Below are 20,223 nucleotides of genomic sequence, written 5' to 3'. Positions count from 1 at the left end.
CATTTCTAGCCCTTTCACCCATGTATGAAGAACACAATATGAATGGTTTATATTTGAGTTTAACACTATGCTCCTGAAACATCCAAGCAGAGCGAGTGAGCTGGGGACAGTCAAACAAAGCAGAATCATTTGTTGCAAGCTTCCTCAACGTTATTCTGCAAAGAAAACCTAGTTCTGACCTGTATCACTTTATGCTTTTTGCAAGGTTAATGAATTGTTTTCTTTCAGAGTTCATTGTCTGTGCATCAATGGTACCTAAGTCTATGTTATCTCTTGTTAATCCTACATCACAGTCAGTCAAACATAATTTAAAAAGTAACATAACAAATGAGCTCATGGAAATTAAGGGACACAAAAGAGCTTCCTTATTTATCATTTATTTAAAAAAATTCTGAAATGGCTTCTAATAATCCATTTAGCATCATGTCTAGCAAACTCCTGTAAATTCTAATAAAATGTAGAGAAGGATGCAGTGCCATCTCAGTTATGGAATAGCCTCCACAGAGATTTTTGGCTGGAGTCTTCTGTATGATCTGTTTGGCACCAGACTGTGTTTTAAATCCATGCTGTAAACCATTTTAATGCTGCCTCTATGCTAGGAAGATTTGTTGATTCTTAATTATTATTTTATATAATTGTGTTTTTAATATGTCTCCCAGAGAACCCTGAATCTTAGCATTTAATTCAGAGCTGTAAGCAAAACCTGTTGCAATGGCAACAGGTCACAGCGATCTCCTGTTTCCTTGCCAAATTCAGCCAGTGCCAAGATCCTGTTTGTTATTAGTGTAGTGCCAAATCTTTCTGTGGCTATATGGGGGTGGCTGTTAGTATTGTTTTATTGCTTTGGTTTTTATGGAATGACATTTTTTTTAACAGTGTTATAAGTCACTTGGAGACCTTCGGGTAGCAAGCGACCAACAGACCTAATAAGTAACAAAAATATATATTATCCTACTTAGCTGGCATCCTGTTAAACCTACATCAGGAATCTTCAACTCCTGTCCATGGGGCACTTTAGATGGCTATTTTACACGATTTTCTATAAAACAGGAGGAAATATGAAACCTGTTGTACAGTTAGAAAAAGCATCATAAGGTAGGGCATGATAATACATTGAATAAACTAACAAAAGTAATTTGTTAATATTTTCTCTGATTGTTTATCCATATTCTTTATCATCATGAAATATGTCAACTATCTTAGATAGGATGTTTTAAAGATCCAAAAATAGAGAACAGACTTACCATCACTTAAAGTTGTAAATTCCAGGAAGTGATATTCATAGAATATATCTATTTTGGTTTCAACTTGGGGCCTCTTCAAAGTTGAATAGATGTTACCAGGCCGTTTTTCAACATGTTTTTCCAACTTGTTTAGTCCACAACCCATTGCAAAGCTAATGACAAGAAAGGGATGGAAAAAGCACATATTACTTAACTTAAAGTATATCCCCCACCACAAATAGTTTACTAGGAATCACTATGTTTTCCATAGGCCTTTAAACAGCATGATTAAATGGTTCAGACATTAAGTAGTCTATATGTAATCCAATACATCACTCTTTCAGTTAAGACTGAAATTGTAATTATTTGTAATAGTTACAATTCTCAATTTCCTCTACAACACACAAAATAGCATAAAAGGTGTTCTCAATTTAATTGTTTTATGAGCACTAAACTAACAGACACAACATAGTAATACTTTAAAAAATGCAACAAGGCTAGGATGCAATGTATCTGTGACAGATATATAGCAAACATGCCATAGCAGAGGCGATAGTGACTTGCAAAACACTGTTTGCACAGGCTCTCATGCACTCTTTCTGTGATTTACTTTAAACAATTATTTACTGCTACATGAATATGATTAAAGGTAATTAGGATTGCCATTGTAAATTTGTAACCATGGGTTAAACTGAGTTTACAAACCACAATAATGAAGGCATCCTGGATACCTTTAAATGCATTCACACCATTAAACAGTTAAGGAAATCATGGAAGTTACGGAGAACATGCACATAGCGAGGGCACATGAAAGTTCACAGCTAAGAGTAAGCAAACACTGAAAACCAGCATGTGCTGAGTATTAGGCATATAGTTTTCAGCATGAATAATCCAAATATGCAATTTTATGCCATGCAAAACTTTAGATCTTATGAGGTTTAACTTCTAGACAAGGAAATGCTTTGCTACAAACTCTTCTATTTAAAAAAACAAGAACCCACAAGCAATATATCACAACATTTTTAGGGCTCTTGTATGCTGTGCAAATATCCCATCAATTTATTAATATTTTCCTGCAAGGATGTTACAGAACTACAGTTAGGCAGATTTTAAATCCTGTCCCCTGTACTAGCAAACCTGTCTCTACTAGCACCAGAAGCTAAACATTGTATGGCAAGGAGAGGAGCCAAAATTATGCCAGATATTCTCAACCAATTTTCTTGGAATATTCTCACAAATGGCTGGCAGGAGGGAAAGTAGCATACACTTAATAAAATAACTAACCATATTAAAAATATTATCTTATGAAAGCCACTTGCAAGTCTTGGAAAACTAGTCTAAGTAAACTGGTCCCAAATTGCATAGACCCAACCTATGAAAGGGACAACTACACAATTACTATCCCTGGCTTTCCTCACCTTTGCCTTTTAAGTAACAAAGTCTATTCTAAAACATTTTTGGACCATTAGACTTGTAATCCAAACCAAATTGCATGTGAAAATGAAGTGACTAAAAATGAGATTACATTGATTGTGTAACATAGAGATGAATTTTTTTTATTTAACAGAATGTGTATACTGCTTGATTGTAATAAAACCTCTAAGCAGTTTACAAGAATTAAAATTATAAATAAAAAAGTTAAACCAAATAATTAAAACATTTAAAAGATAATTAGAATTAACAGTACACAAAAAAGAAATTAAAATAACTCAACATCTATGAGTCTGGATAGACTTCCCTAAGCAAAAAATGTTTTAAGCAGGTGCTGAAAAGAGTACAGCAAAGGTGTCTGCCTGATATCAATAGGCAGGGTGTTTCAAAGTGTAGGTGCTGCCGCACTGAAAGATAGATTTTTTAATAACTCTGGAACAAATATGTAACACTTGTAACAGTGCTAGGTCCACAGACTGAAGTGGTTGAGCTGGCGACACATATGAGGTAAGGGGATCGCGCAAGTAAACTGGTCCCAAATTGTTAAGGTTTTTATATACCAATAGTAACAACCTTGAACAAATCCAGTGCAGATCTGAGCAGAGGTATTATATGCTGACAGTAACCACACCGCAGCATTCTACACAAACTGCAGTTTCTGAATCAAGTGCAGGGAAAGCCCCATATAGAATTCATTGCAGTAATCCAAACTTTAAGTCACCAATACCTGAACTACTGTGGTCAAACTCTCCTGGTCCAGGAACAGCTGTAGCTGTTGTACCAGGAGCCACTGCTAAAAGGCACTTCTAGCCACTGAGGCTACCTGGACTTCCAGTGACAAAGCTGGATTCAGAATTGCCCCCAAGACTGTGTAACTGAATTTGGGGTGCCAGTCAGTATTGCTAAATGCCAGGTCTGCCCAAAATAAGACATCTATCATTCATGATTTGATTGCAGATGAGGGGGCAGACTTGGCGTGTATTACTGATACCTTGGCAGATGAGCTCGGTGGCCCAGTGCTAACCCAGCTGTGTCCATCTGGGCACTCAGTGCAGCACCACTCTAGGTCAGAGGGATAGCGGGTTGGAGTTGCAATCATCCATAAAAAATCCATCTCTCTTACCAGGAGATCAATCCACACTGTCTGGGTTAGAGGGATTGTTTGTGATGTTGGGCCAGAGACAGAATGGGGATATTGTTAGTGTAACACCCACCCCACTGCATTACAACCTCCCTAACAAAGCTGGTAGAGGTAATCCCAGATGTGGTGTTGGAGAATCCTTTCATGGTGGTGCTGGGGAACTTCAATATCCACACTGAGGCTGCCTCAAATGAGTCAGCTCAGGATTTCATGGCCTCCATGACAACCATGGGGCTGTCTCAATTCATCAGTGGCCCAACACACGTGGCTGAGCATACCCTCGACCTAGTTTTTGCCACAGAGTGCATTGGTAATTCTCCATTGATTAGGGAACTCGCTGTGAGTCCACTGACATGGACAAACCATTCCCTGGTAAGGATTCAATTGAATTTAGCAACTCCTCTCTGCAAGGGTGGGGAACCCATTGAGATGGTCTGCACTCGGAGACTTTTGGAATCTGATGGATTTCTGAATGCTCTGGGGGATGTTTCCAGCTGGTGTGGCTGGTGCTCCTATTAAGGCTCCTGAATCACTGTGGAATGGTGAGATGCGAAGAGCCATTGACACGATTGCTCCTGAGTGCCATTGCTGTCACTGTGGAGCACATAGGCCACCTTGGTACTCCAGTGACCTGTGTGCAATGAAACAGGAGTCGGTGGTTGGAGCACAGGTCATGTAAATCTCAGTCTGAACCTAACCAAACACAGGTAAGGTTGCACTATTGTGCCTTCTATGTGGCAGTGGTGGCGGTGAAGAAAGCTTACTTCTTCACCACCATTGCGTCCACAAGTAGTCGTCCAGCAGAGCTTTTCCAAATGGTGAAAAAGCTTTTGTCATCTGGCACTCTCGGAGGCCTACTGTAACACCTTTGGGAGGCACTTTAGGGACATCACTCAGATTTGGACAGAGTTGGATACCATGGTTAGAGGCACCCGGACCATAAGAACGTAAGAAGAGCCTGCTGGATCAGGTCAGTGGCTCATCTAGTCCAGCATTCTGTTCTCACAGTGGCCAACCAGATGGGAAGCCCACATGCAGGACCTGAATGCAAGAGCACTCTCCCCTCCTGTGGCTACCAGCAACCAGTTTCCAAAAGCATACTGCCTCTGACTATGGTGACAGAGCACAGCAACCATGGCTAGTAATAATTGATAGTATTATCCTCACAGCATGGAAAAGTTACTTTTTTTGAACTACAACTCCCATCAGCCCAATCCAGTGGCCATGCTGGCTGGGGCTGATGGGAGTTGTAGTTTTAAAAAGTAACTTTTCCAAGCTCTGATTATCCTACATGAATTTGTCTAATCCTCTTTTAAAGCCATCCAAACTGGTGGCCATCACTGTCTCTTGTGGGAGTGAATTCCATAGTTTAACTATGTGCTGCGTGAAGAAATACCTTTGTCTGTCCTGAATCTTCCAATATTCAGCTTCATTGTATATCCACAAATTCTAGTGTTATAAGGGAGAAAATCTTTTCTGTATTCGCTTTCTCCATACCATTCATAATTTTATACACTTCTATCATGTCGCCTCTTACTCACCTTTTCTCTAAAATTAAAAGCCCCAAATGCTGCAACCTAGTTGCAATTTTCTGAACCTTTTCCAACTCTACAAATACCATTTTTGAGGTGAGGTGACCAGAACTGTACACAGTACTCCAAACATGGCTACAACATAGATTTATACAACAGCATTATGATATCAGCAGTTTTATTTTCAATACCTTTCTTAATTATTCCTAGCATGGAATTTGCCTTTTTCACAGCTGCCACACATTGGTTCAACATCTTCATCAAGCTATCCTTTATGATCCCAAGGTCTCGTTCCTGTTCAGTGATTGCCAGTTTATACCCCATGAGTGTATATGTGAAATTAAGATTTTTTGCTCCAATATGTATTTTACTGCCTATTCACTCAGTTTGGACAGGTCCCTTTGGAGCTATTTGTAATCCCTTTTTGTTTTAACAACCCTGAACAATTTAGTATTACAGTAGTGCCCCGCTTACATGGCGGGTTAGGGACCAGGCCCCCGCCGTAAAGTGGAAATCACCGTAAAGTGGAACCCATAGACTATAATGGGGCTGTCGCGCGAAAATGTCGCAAAATGCCACAAAATCGGCTGTAAAAAGGGGAATTTCAGACCACTGCATTAGCGGAACGCCGGATTGTGAAGCGCCGGTAAGCAGGGCCCTACTGTATCAGCAAACCTGGCTACTTCACTGCACACCCCTAATTCTAGGTCATGTTTGAACAAGTTAAAAAGCACAGGTCTCATTACTGATTCTTGGGGGACTTCCCTTTCTACAGGCCTCCACTGAGATAACTGTCAGTTTATTTATTTATTTATTGCATTTGTATACCGCCCCATAGCCGAAGCTCTCTGGGTGGTTTACAACAATTAAAAACATTAAAAACAAATATACAAATTTAAAAACACATTTTTATAAAGCAATTTAAAAACACATGCTAAAATGCCTGGGAGAAGAGGAAAATCTTGACCTGGCACCGAAAAGTTAACAGTGTTGGCGCCAGGCGCACCTTGTCAACAACAAGGATTCCTTGTCAGTGCCTGGAATCCGTGAGTGGATGGATGGGAAGGAACAGGCTGAAGCTGAATCCTGATAAGACTGAGGTGCTACTCGTGGGAGACAAGGGAAGGCTGGGAGATGTTGACCTGGTGTTCGACGGGGTGAAATTGCCCCTGAAGGACCAGGTCCGCAGCCTTGGGGTTGTGCTTGATTCCAAGCTGTCCATGGAGGCTCAGATTTCGGCAGTGAGCCGGGCAGCTTGGTATCAATTACACCTCATTCGTAGACTGCAGCCCTACCTTCCTGCTCATCAGCTCCCACTGGTGGTACATGCCCTGGTCACCTCTCGGTTGGATTCCTGTAATGCGCTCTACGTGGGGTTACCCTTGAAAACGGTCCGGAAATTACAACTTATACAAAATGCTGCGGCTCGACTACTTACAAACTGTCGCTGCTGGGAACACATCACCCCAGTGTTGTTCGACCTACACTGGCTTCCAGTTATTTTCCGGGCCCAATTCAAGGTGTTGGTATTAACCTTTAAATCCCTATACGGTCTCGGCCCAGTTTATCTGATGGAGCGCCTCCAGCGCCACCAACCATGCCGCCCAACGAGATCAGCCACACAGGACCTTCTCTCAATCCCGCCAACTAAAACAGCTAGGTTGGCGGGTACAAGAGAGAGGGCATTTTCAGTGGCGGCCCCCACTCTCTGGAACTCCCTCCCGTATGACCTTCGACATGCCCCTTCCCTGAATGTATTCCGCCAAGCTTTGAAGACCTGGCTCTTCAGACAGGCCTTTGGGACTTACGGGGAGGGTTAAATTTTTACGACCAATAGCCTACTACTCTGTACTGGAACTGTTTTATTGTTTTATTGTTATATTGTATTTTATGATGTATTTTATTATGATATAATGTATTGTTGTTAAATTGTACGTCGCCTAGAGTGGCCATTGGCCAGATAGGCGACCCACAAATTAAATTATTATTATTATTATTATTAACATCATTCCATAATTTGGGGGCCACCACTGAGAAGGCCCTCTCCTTTGTTGCTATCCTCCTTTGTTGCTATATGAGCCTGCCCGGGCCCTGAGATCCTCAGGAGAGGCCCTTCTCTCAATACCTACGTCCTCACAAGCACGACTAGTGGGGACGCGAGATAGGGCCTTTTCGGTGGCTACCCCGAGGCTTTGGAACTCCCTTCCTAGGGAAGCAAGAATGGCCCCCTCCTTGCAGTCCTTCCGTCGGCAAGCAAAGACTTTTTTATTTCAATAAGCCTTTTGAACTGAAAGCTGTTAAGGACAGGACTTGAAGGGTGCTGCATTGCTATTGTCTAACTGTATTATCTTAAACTGAGTTTGAATTATATGAATGGTTTTAATACTGTAAATAGTTTAATTTGATTTTAATCTAGACTTTTGTATGTTTTTAATTATATGTGTGCTTTTATCTGGAAGCTGCCGTGAGTTCCAGTTTTGGAAAAAGGGCGGGGTAAAAATAATGATAATAAATAAATAAATAAATCCTCCAGGCTTCCCTTGGAGTAGACACCTGGAGGAGGGCCTTGGATGTTGAGCGTAGTGTACGGGTGGGTTCGTGTCAGGAGAGGTGTTCCATCAGATATTGTGGTCCCAAGCCTTGTAAGGCTTTATAGGTTAAAACCAGAACCTTGTATCGAGCTCTGAAACATACAGGCACCCAATGCAAGCAGGCCAGAATCGGTTTTATATGTTTGAACCATCTGGTCCCTGTTACCAAGCTGGCTGCCGCATTTTCCATAAGCTGCAGTTTCCGAACAGTCTTCAAAGGCAGCCCCACGTACAGCGCATTGCAGTAATCTAACTTGAAGGTTGCCACAGCATGGACAACTGAAGCCAGGTTATCCCTGTCCAGATAGGGGCATAGCTGGGCCACCAACCAAAGTTGGTAGAAGGCACTCCGTGCCACCGAGGCTACCTGGGCCTCACGTGACAGAGATGGTTCTAGGAGAACCCCCAAGCTGTGAACCTGCTCCTTCAGGGGGAGTGCAACCCCATCCAGGACAGGTTGGACATCCACCATCCGGTCAGAAGAACCACCCACTAGCAGCATCTCAGTCTTGTCTGGATTGAGCCTCATCCAGTCCATTGTCGCAGCCAGACACTGGTTCAGCACATTGACAGCATAATCTGAAGATGAAAAGGAGAAATAGAGCTGCGAGTCATTAGCATACTGATGGCAACACACTACAAAGCTCTGGATGACTGCACCCAACAGTTTCATGTAGATGTTAAACAGCATGGGGACAGAACTGACCCCTGCAGAACCCCATACTGGAGAGTACAGGGTGCCGAGCAATGTTCCCCAAGCACCACCTTCTGGAGTCGACTCACCAAGTAGGAGCAGAACCACTGCCATGCAGTCCCTCCCACTCCCAACTCAGCCAGTCTTCCCAGAAGGATACCATGGTCGATGGTATCGAAAGCCGCTGAGAGATCAAGGAGAATCAACAGAGTCACACTCCCCCGTCTCTCTCCCGACAGAGGTCATCATACAGGGTGACCAAGGCTGTTTCCGTGCCAAAATGAGGCCTGAAACCCTACTGAAATGGATCCAGATAATCTGTCTGTTCCATCCATACTGGATCAGTTTCAATTTCTGCGGTCAAGCATGTGAACAAGCTGCTGGAAGAAGTGCAGCCAACCACCTGCCCCCTTCACCCTTGCCCATCTTGGCTTTTTAGAGCTAGCTATAGGGGATTAACTGGATGGGTACAGGGAGTGATTAATGCTTCTCTGGAGGAGGGGAAGTTTCCATCATATCTTGAAGGAGGCGGTGGTATGTCTCCTCCTTAAAAGGACCTCCCTAGACCCAGAAGCTGTCCTGTGGCGTTCCACAGAGTTCCATCTTGTCCCCCATGCTATTTAACATTTATATGAAGCCACTGGGAGCTGTTATCACAAGATTTGGAGTGAGGTGTCATTAATATGCAGATGACACACAGCTCTATCTCTTTGTTCCATCTGAACTGAGAGAGGCAATTGAGGTGCTGGATCAGTGCTTGCAGGCGGTGATGGGCTGGATGTGGGCCAAGAAACTGAGGCTGAATCCTGAAAAGACAGAGGTGTTATGCGTCCAGAGTTCTCATATCTGGGAGGTGGAAAGACTGCCTGTTCTAGATGGGGTTGCATTCCTCTGGAAGGAGCAGGTCTGCAGCATGGGGGTACTCCTGGATCCAACAATGCCACTGGAGGCCCAGATGGGCTCAGTGGCTACGAGTGCCTTTTCCCAGCTCCAGTTGGTTCACCAGCTTTGGCCCCTTTTGTACAGAGATGACTTGGCCAAAGTACACCATGCTCTGGTAACTTCAAGATTGGATTATTGCAATGTGCTCTAAGCAGGGCTGCCCTTGAAGATGACTTGAAAACATCATCTGGTCCAAAATGTAGCAGCCAGATTTCTGGCTGGGGTTCCCTTTAGATCACATATAACTGCTGTTTTAAATAATTGTATTGATTGCTCACACTGTTTAAAACCCTAAATGACTTAGATCCAAAATATCTGAAAGACTACCTCCTTCCCTACAGACTCTCTCAGGTGTTAAGATCAGCAGAGGGGGCCCTTTTGGTAGTTCTGCCACCCTCAGAAGCTTGGGGGGTAGCCTGAGAAAGGGCATTCTCTGTGGTGGCCCCTAAGTTGTGGAACTCCCTCCCCACTGAGGCATGCCTGGCAAATGATGCACCTCTTTACCCTGGCCTTTGACACCTGAGACATGTATTTTTAGGACCCATCCTATTATGGGATTTTAAGTTGTTTTAAATTGTTTTAATGTCATATTTTAACATTGCTGTAACCCACCCTGGGACCTTTAATTGAAGGGTGGGTAATTTATTATTATTATTATTATTATTATTATTATTATTATTATTATCAACAACAACACCTGCTCCTTCAGGGGGAGTGCAGCCCCGTTCAGGGCAAGCAATTGACCAACTTCTCGGACACAGGAACCACTCACCCTCAGTGCCTGTGTCTTGCTAGGATTTTGATGACAAAGTGTTTGTTTAAACTGCTAATACTGTAGCATAACTCTTTATACCATGTAATAACTCTTTATACCATGTATACTGACAGAGGGAAGAACTCATATTTTATTTAGATTATTCCTCCATGAATGCAATGATCTTAAAACTCTTAAATCATTCATATGTTCAACCGTATGGACAAACCAAGACTGAAAATCTATCTCTGACTATATACCATTAACAGAATTAATATAAAGATACAGATGGTGCACCAATTTTGAATTGAAAAGCAACAACAAGATCTACAACTGAATTCATTCTAAAGCCTCTTGAGTGATGGAGGGCCACAACAAGAGCAGAATATTTTCTTTCCCCCCTCTGAGATTTAAAAAATGAGAACATTCATCTCAGCATTCAGCCAGCTCTGAAATCCTTAATTTATAATTTGTAAGACACTCGGGAAACAAGTTTGAATTCTTAAAAATAACTTTTTGAAGCAATAATTTAAATGTTTACACAGTTGTATAGATATTAGTCTATAAAGATATTAAACCTAAATATAAAACATAAATACATACAGCTAAGGGTGGAGGGGATGCGTAAAGTTTGTTCCAGGAACTTCCTTATGTTAGGTTATCTGAAGATCCAAACCCAGCTCTGGGTGTTTACTCCTGCCCCATTGTTCAGAAGGGCTCGCTACCCTCCAGAAAGACTTTGGGGGGGGTACAGGTGGTTGTAATATGGAAGAAAGTGTGAAAAGCTCTCTGTCCATTAATTTCCTTAGGATCCTAGCTAGTATATTTGCACTGCTAGCATAATGTGAAATTTCACAAACAGAATCATTGTAGAATTTATGTATCCCAGATCAGTAGGGCCAGAACTAGGGTAGGCAAAGTGGGTCCTTTGCCTCAGGCACCTGACGCAAGGGGCCCCAAAATCATGATTAATGTTGTACACATTATTTAGAAAAATAAAATGTATTTTAATAATATATTAGGATTATTGAATTTGGTGCTAAAATATTAAATGTAAATGTACTGCCTTCAAGCTGATTCTGACTTATGGCGACCCTATGAATAAGGTTTTCATGGTAAGCAGTATTCAGAGGTGGTTTACCATTGCCTTCCTCTGAGGCTAAGAGACAATGACTGGCCCAAGGTCACCCAGTGCGCTTCATGGCTGGGTGGGGATTCGAACCCTGGTCTCCCAGGTTGTAGTCCAACACTCTAAACCACTGCGCTTTAAATCCTGCAGAAATTTAATCAAAAATTGAAAGCTTTAAGCACCAGGCAGTCAAATTTCCTAGCTCGAGTTGGCAAGATTAGACTTCCTGAAAATGACCAATGAATATTCACTAACTGAGTCTTATCCAAAACTGGAAATGTATTCGTTTATAATTTTATTACAACTGCTGTTAAATTTCTGTCATAAAATATGCAGTTGGCTCAGGGATGTGTTCATGTTGTTTACCCCAGGTGCCAAGATACTTAGTCCCAGCCCTGCAGATCAAATTTGCGATGCTTCAGAAAAAAAGTTACAAAATAGATAGGATTAAAGATCCAGTTCAGCCAGTGCCGATCCTTCCACAGTAAGAAGGGAAAGTATTTGGACTGGGGGGGCGTAAGGAATCTCAGGTTGGGGGATGTCAAATGTGGCCCCTCCAAGCCTCTCTATCTGGCTCTTGTGATGCTCCCCATGTCACACACCATCCTTCTAGGGACCACTCCTCTCTGGCTTTGCTCAACCTCCTGGGTCCCTTCTAGACAACCTGTATATTGAGCAGTCATCCTGATTTGTCTGTGAGGAGGTTAGACAACATTGTAAATGTTATTCCACACTTTCCGGTGTATTTCCCCATCACTTTCCTTATTGCAAAAAATCCGATTTGGGGAGGAACCAGGTTTGTTGCCCAAGACCCCAAATCAACTTTAATTGCACAGCATGAATTTGCTGGTATGCACGTGTTACCAAATTCTTCCAAGGTACACAGGAAGTGGATTGGACTGTGAAAGACCAACCCAAATTGTGTTTGCATTTTGACAAATTTGTAGGGCAGTCCAATATCTCAGAGAGGAGGTCAGGTCTCCTGCTCCCCTGGTGCATGCACTATGAAAATGAAATGGACTGCCTTTAATTTGATTCTGACTTATAGGCGACCCTATGAATAGGGTTTTCATGGTAAACTGTATTCAGAGGTGGTTTACCATTGCCTTCCTCTGAGGCTGAGAGGCAGTGACTGGCCCAAGGTCACCCAGTGAGTTCCATGGCTGGGTGGGGATTTGAACTCTCGTTTCCCAGGTCATAGTCCAACACAACTGTCAAATTTCTCTGCTTTTTAAAATTTGATACTGTTGGCTATAGATATGTTCTTAAACCACAAGGGTTTTTTTGCCTATTAGTGAATTTCTCTGCTTTTTAATCAGGGAGGTAAGAAATGGGATCCTGTGCAAGTGTGCTGAGAATGGATTGATCATACCTACTGAGTTCAATGTGATTTACCCCTCTGCAATCATGCTTAGCATAGATGAAACTGACCGTGAAGGAGGGGGAGGGGATTAGAAGGGGAGGGGATTAGAAGGATTAGAAGGCTGGGGGCAGGAGGGAGGAGATAGGGGAGGGGGAGGGAAGGGCAGGTTTGATCATTTATTATTTATTTATTTATTTTATATATATCCCGCCCTTTTTCCCAGGAGGAGCCCAGGGCGGCAAACAAAAGCACTAAAAACACTTTAAAACATCATAAAACAGACTTTAAAATATATTAAAACACAACAACCATTAAAAACATATTAAAACAAAACCTCTTTAAAAACATTTTAAAAGCTTTAAAAACATTAAAAAGGTTTAAAAATATATTAAAAAACAATTCCATATGCATGCTTATTGTTCAGTGGAATTTGCTCCTGTGCAGTCATGGTTAAGATAGGTAAAACTGACCATGGGGGAGGAGGAGAAGGGGGGAGGGCAGAAGAGAGGAAAGGAGGGAGAAGATAATTGGGAGCAGGGCCGGTTCTAAAGGGCAGCCAGGTTGGGCACTGGCCTGAGGCTCCCGGAGCTACAGGAGCCCCTGAGGGGCCCTCCACTCCCTTTCCATGATCCATGCCCCCACTTACCTGTCAGCTGGCTTTTTAGCATTGCCCTTAATGAAGATGGCAGCCACAGCTTCCCTAAGGTACTGAAGCCGCTGCCGCCATCTTAGTTGATGGCAGAGATGTGCGCACATAGCACGCACATGTGCCATCAACAAAGATGGCGGCGGGGGATTCATTCCCCTTAGGGAAACCGTGGCAGCCATCTTCATTAAGGGCAATGGTAAAGACTAGACAGGTAGGGGGGCCATGGGGGCATGCACATACATGCGCGTGTGCACACCCACACACCCACTGGGGGGCCAGGGCAAGCTGTTGCCCAAGGGCCCCCGCATGCCTGGAGCCGGCCCTGATTGGGAGGGGGGAGGGGTAGGATGGGTGAAGGAAAGGGTAGGGAAGGGGCAAGAGGGAGGAGATAAGAGAAAGGAGGAGAGGAGGGCATGCTTTTTGAATTCAGTGGGATTTACTCCTGTACAATCATGCTTAGGATATGTGGGGGAGGGGAGGGGAGGAGGAGGAGGAGCGGAAGGGTAAAAAAGGGGAGGAAGGGGGAGGGGAGAGGGAAGGGAGGAGATTGGGTGGGTAGGTGGGCATTGGGCAGAGGGCAAGCCCCTTTCCTTTCCAAAAGGAAAACACTGTGAACAATATCATTGTTTGTCACGGTTTCCCCCACCTTTTCATTCTACAGCAGGCACATGTAGTCTCTCATCCAAATTTAAACCAAAACGACATCCTGGCCACATCCACACCAGATATTTATTTCACTTTAAACAGCCATGACTCCCCTCAGGAATCCTGGGAAGTGTAGTTTGTGAAGGGTGCTGAGAGTTGCTAGTAGATGCCCTGTTCCCCTCACAGAGCTACAATCCCCAGGAGAGGGGCTGACTATTAAACAACCCGGGTCACTGGAGTTCTGCCAGGGGAATAGAAGCCTCCTATCAGCTATCAGCACCTTCACAAACTACACTTTGAACTCTCGATTCTCTCTGACTGTTTTGTGTATCCCCATGAAAACTTAAGCAAGTGTTTCTGAGTTCAGGACTATAAGTATTGTAAGGTTTCATTTTGAAAGGAGCTTATGGGAAGCAGTAGAATGGCATGAGGGGTATTTTCAATTTAACATTGCGGAATGCGAAAAATCCATGTTGGTACAGCCACTCTCGTGGCTGTATAATATTGATTGGATTGAACATTCTAATTCTGACTGCAATCCTCTGCAAAGCAGTACTCTTATTGTACTGCATTGCCTCCAACAGAATTGAAACGGCCTAAGACATATGCAGTATTGCAGCCTTTGTTAATATAATATACAAAATAATGAATAGTCAAAAGAAGAGAAATGAAATAACTTTTTGTTTAAATAAAATGGCCATTAGATTTCTCAGCTAAAGATTTCAACTTGCAATATAATTAAATCTTAACTGAAGCAAATCCTTGAGAGGTTCTCTTCTTTTTTTATTGTTCTGCACTGCCTTGCAGAACGATCAAGTTCAATTTGTTGCCCCAGATGGGAATAGAATGTGCTGTAGAGTTACCATGCTGATTCCCGCAAAGGAATCAATGTTGCCTTACATCACTTAACGGCAACCCTCTGGCCAATCTAAGAGCATCACACATGAGCTCAAAGGGGAGTCCTATTCAGATTCCATTTTTCAGAAGACTGTGATGTGCAGAGAGTATCAAGAGTCAGGACACCTCCTGGTTCAGAAAGAGATGCAATGCATTACTCTAGGAGGAAATATTCTATAATTTCCATTTTCCAGACAAATATTCACATGCTGCCAAAAGCATTGTTATTCACACATTTAATATGTCACCACATTACAAGGTCTAACATTATTGTTGCCCCATTAACGCATAACATCCTACTATCTGAGAAACAAAAATGTGCTGATATAATGCAGACATTAGTTTAAGAAAGTTGGAACACAAAAAAGAGAGTCGGTTATGACCCCTTATCAGTGTCATCATACATAATGATTCTATTAAGAAACTTTCATACTATAAAGAACAAGTGGGGCTTGCAACTAAATGTTGCAATGTATGCTCACCTCCTAACAGGAGTGTTCCTTTTAGGGTTTCAGCCAGCATGCCATGCCCTTCTGCCAAATTAATCTCCCTCAGATTTTCCTTCCATCTGAATGCCAACATTCTGTGGCTACTGAGCATGCTTAGTCCTCATTGGGCTGTTTTTATTTTAAATATTTTTGTACTTCTGCAAACTTTGAGATTTACCCCAGGATGCTGATAACACTCACTGGTTTCTTGGTGGCCCCAGTCTGACTCTACCTTTTCAGTAACTTACCATTTTTAGATGGAGTAATTTTTATTTATTTATTTGATTTATATCCCGCCCTTCCTCCCAGTAGGAGCCCAGAGGGATATCAACTTTCCTTTCCTCACAGCAATATGTGCAAGAGTTGACCCTCACACACCCCTCAATAAAAATTCCTTGCTACCAGAATCACAGTGGCATTAAATGCTTTTATGTAATTCAATGCTAGGTTCAGTGGGATAGCGAGAGTGGAGCCAGGCAAAATGGTAGGAAGGGGAGAGCATGACCTGCAATAAATATTATCCCTGAACAAACTTGAGTTAAAGATGTTTGGGGCCAAACAAACCATCTTAAGCAGTTGATGTTTTTTCTCTTCCTTAAGTCATTCATAATACAGTCCACTGTATTATGAGTTATATCCATTATGATCAGTAGCTTGCCATAGCGGTTGGTGGGCCAGTGAGGTTGTTGCAGCATTGTATACCTGGCTTCTGGATCCCGAGGGCTGCTGCTGCTTACCAAGAGAGGGAGGGACAATGCGTGGGGCCAGAGGCAGTGCAGGTGTGGCAATAGAGTCAATCCAATGTTCCTGCTGTCTTACTATCCCACTGTGCTGAGTTCCCCACACTTTGCACCTCACCCTCTCAGAATGCAGCAGCTATCCTCAGCGTCTGGAATTCAGATATGCAGTACCGCAATGCCTTCACCACACCACCAACAGCTACTGGTAGATTATATGCAAGAGAACACATCAACATTTGTCCTATATGTTAAGAACAAGACATTGGTGCTTATAGTGAAGCTTCTCATATCAGGCAAAATTAGTATGTTTACAATACTATGTCAAATATAGACTGACTGTACTGTGTTCTCAAAAACACACAAAAAAAATCCCTTCCAAAGCCAGTTAAGCACGAAACCATGAGATGACAAAGTTCTGTCATGTCTCAGGGCCTTATATGGTCTATTGTGACCTAAATTAGCAATTTGTGTGGTACAACCACAACATCCTTTAGCTTTGGGTGGCTTTATTTTTGACACTGCACAGACAGGGTTGGATCCAGATTTAATCAGGCTAAAAGGAGAACCTATGAAATTAATAAGTTAGTGATGACTTACGTGTCCCATTGATTTCAGTGGGTCTACTTAATTACTTAAATCTTGACCCAGTTCACAGTTTTACTTGTGTGCACCTCAAAAGAAATACAGAACTGGCTTAGTATACAAGCTTCCAAGTCACATACAAAAACACTCTAAGAATGGGTAGAGAAATTCAATTCAGTTTCCATTTAAAGGCAGACCTATCAAATTTGCACTTTTGAAAACAATAAGAAAATCAAAATACGGCCATTTTTAAATTTGCACTTATCCAAATTTTGCAATGCAGTTCTCCAAACAATGTTTATAAACATGCATATATTAGGGGAAAGTATACACAAAATGAATATATTACTAAAAATAACATGTAACAATACATTACGTAGGACAAAAATGTTTGCAGAACTGTGGACAGCAATAGAGTTAGTCAAAACTATATACAAAAATGAGTTTATTAGGAGAAATTCACATTAAAATGCTAATGAATTTTCATGAGGATTTTTTAAAAGTACAAATTGTTGCAGAAGTGTGAATTGATATGTAACATTGGGAAAATGAGAAACAGAGAACTGAAATTGACAGATCCTTCCATGCCTAACTCTACCTGAATGTATGTCAAAAAAGCAATGCCAGACTCAAATAAAAGTTGTGTAGATACAGCCTAACATGTACTGTGTATTTGAGCAAATTTTCAGGTCTGTTTAAAAACAAGCAAATTAATAAAAGGAACCAGTTTTAACTTTTTAGAGATTTTAGATTTAAAACAAAAACAAAACAGTAAGTGAGTAAAAACTGATCTATTTGATGGAGGCTAAGCAAAAGCCAATTGCTGCGTCTAGAACAAGGGATTGAGAACCTGATGCCCAACTTCTATCATCTCCAGCCAGCATGGCCAATGGTAAGGGATGATGCAAGTTGCAGTACAACACCACCAGGTATGCTACAGATTTCCCATGCCTGCTCTAGAAAGACTTAAATATTTCCATAGGTTTCAGGAAGCTTGGGTTTGGCCCATTCAGTTCAGATTTATTTTTCCTTATTGTGGAAGCTTGTGGACAGAGATATTGATTAGAGGCACACTTGCAGTTTTGCTGGCTTCAGTGTGCCTCCACCTCCATTTTCTGAACACAGGAACACATGATGCTTGGCAAACACCACCACCTTTTATGCCCAAACCTTAGAAGTTGCAGCACCAGCACACTTTATGTTGAATTCAGCTTCAGATAGATTTCAGAAATCATTGGCCATCAACCCTATTGCCGTTCCAGGTGCATCCAAAGAAAATGCTTTGCTGTAGGATCAGGCAGACACAGTCATTGGCTCAACACTTTGCTGTGGGTGGTCCTAATCAGCAATGGGGAATTGAGATGCATCCTGCCTGGGCAGAGGTTTCAAAACACAGCCAGAGAAAATGGTCTGGTTGCTTTTGAAACAACTAGTGTGTCTGCAGCCCTAGTCATACCTTTTAGCTGGTAAGTCTTGCTCACTTTAGATCAGTCCCTCACTAAAAAAGCATCAAAACAGAACATGTATTTCACCGTCTCGTTATGATTCATGAGAGACTTTCACAGGAATGACACCAAATGACATTGAGAGACGATGTTTCCACCCAATATTTCTGCCTGTCCTTTCAGCTTATACCACCCACTGAGGAAGTATAACATCTTTTTCGCAAGCTGCTGCAACAAAAGATTAAGGTTAGCATGTGCACATGTGTGTTAGAGAGGAAGGAGGAGGAAATTAAACCCTCTTGCTTACATTAGTAAGTGTGTATATTTTTACACTTATTGATGACGTTCCCCCTCTCTCCCCATTTGTCTAGCACATGCTTTCTAATCTTCATCTAGTAATGCATTCTAGCATTGGGTGCAGGCGTATCTCAGAACTTACAACATGCAGCAACTTATATAAAAAAAATAAAAGCTGTTGCTTCCTCCCCCTTATTCTCTTGCTGTATCTTACAGTTTAGGATTCATACTAATAGGAGGGGGTTGCAGAAAGGAGCATTCTCAGAAACTTCCAAAAGAAAGAGAACAAGAGATACAAAAACAGACAAAACCCAAGCACCATTTCCCTTAACCCTCCCCCACTCCCTGCACTTTTTGACCTACCCCTGATCCTTTAAGAAAGACCGGAAAGCGACAGAGACTGGTATCAGTCCTTCTGCACAGTGGCTTTCGTCTTCCCTGAGTGAGAGGCTTTGCAAAGACGACACACATGCACGCGGCCAGGCATCCCGGCGATCTGAGTACCTTGTTGCTCTCAGGCACTGGGAGGCACACACATATGGTTCGACTTCGGATTCAAGAAAAAAAAAAAGGGTGGAATCTTTGGCTCCACAATGAAACCATCGGCAACGTTGCCAGAAGCTTCAGTCAGTGGAAGCCAACGCTTGTTTTCTTATTTTTATGTTCCAGAACAGGCAGGTCGCCAATGGCGCTGTCCAAAAAGCTCTCACACCAGTGAGGTCCAGTGGGGGAACTGAGGCAAAGGATGAAACCTCACACCTCATCTACTTACCTATAACGCACAAAACACTTTCCTCTCCCACTTAACTGTAAAGTTTGGCAAGGCGCTAATGCCAGCCAAGGAAATGGGAGACAAGGCACTCGCTTCAGAAGCCGGGAGCCAAAGCGCCCTCAATTGCTACGCCCCTCCCAAACCAACCTCCCTTCACCCTACCTGAGAGATTACCTTGGCGGGTCTTTTCCCTGTCCTCACCTGAGGTTCGCGCTTCTTTTCAGGTTGAAGCTGTTTTTTTCTCACTCACGCACACACCTCCCTTTTTTCCCTTAGAGCCTGAGAGAAGACTCTGCCGAGCAGCCGCTCCCCGCACCGTTCATTGCAGCGCAGAAAGTTTGCTCCTCGGGAGAAATGAGTAGCGGACTTGGCGGCGCTTCAGCAGCCGCTGGAGGAGGTAACGCTAAAGCGGGTCTGGGAGGCGCCTCCTCTCGAGGGGGAGCGGCGGGCGCAGCGCCTCGCCGAGCTCCGGGAACCGCGGCACTTCCTCTTCCTCCTCTCAAAAGAAAAAGGGAAAAAAGAGCAAAGGCTGTCTGCCACTCGCAACCGCGCTCCGTGAGGGGAAAAGATGACACAGAAGAGGCTGCGAAATGACGCCCTCCTCGCCCGCCGACAAGAGTAGGCGGCTGAGACCAGGACTCTCCGCCCGGCAATATCCCCGCCCAAAATCTGGGATTTCTCTCAGAGTTACTACTGACTGTTATAGACGAGTACTCTGACCAATCCTATCACTGCCTGTTTCTTAGTCCCACGGATGAGTTCGTGGAGGCTTACTTCTAGCTAAGCACGCATAAGTCTGTAGCTTTTGCGGTTAGCATGTATTTGGGGGGGCTTTGTTGTCCTTTGTAGTTCTCACCTACTTTGCCAATCTCCTGTTGTCTCTAAGCCTGGTCGGGTAACGCACACCT

General features: G+C 42.9%; 1 protein-coding gene across 4 annotated transcripts in view; it reads right to left on the bottom strand.

Annotated features, from left to right (window-relative positions):
* RFTN1 (raftlin, lipid raft linker 1) overlaps positions 1–19,997 on the bottom strand; it is a 172,486-nt gene extending 152,489 nt beyond the window's left edge. For 2 of the 4 annotated variants that reach the window (XM_061586949.1, XM_061586953.1), the window contains exons 1-2: positions 19,490–19,997; positions 1,245–1,396 (exon numbers count right to left, since the gene is read on the bottom strand). In XM_061586949.1, coding sequence (XP_061442933.1) covers positions 1,245–1,389 — 145 coding nt within the window. In that variant the 5' untranslated portion in view covers positions 1,390–1,396; positions 19,490–19,997. Of the gene's footprint in view, positions 1–1,244; positions 1,397–18,906; positions 19,014–19,489 lie in introns of those variants that run through there. The other 2 variants (XM_061586951.1, XM_061586952.1) reach the window with 2 other exon arrangements.
* Between the last annotated feature and the right edge of the window lie 226 nt (positions 19,998–20,223).

Source organism: Rhineura floridana, chromosome 10 (genome assembly GCF_030035675.1).
Source record: "Rhineura floridana isolate rRhiFlo1 chromosome 10, rRhiFlo1.hap2, whole genome shotgun sequence".
Taxonomy (NCBI): Eukaryota; Metazoa; Chordata; class Lepidosauria; order Squamata; family Rhineuridae; genus Rhineura; species Rhineura floridana.
The sequence above is the reverse complement of the archived record's forward strand: the minus strand, read 5'-3'. Positions and strand labels throughout refer to the sequence as shown.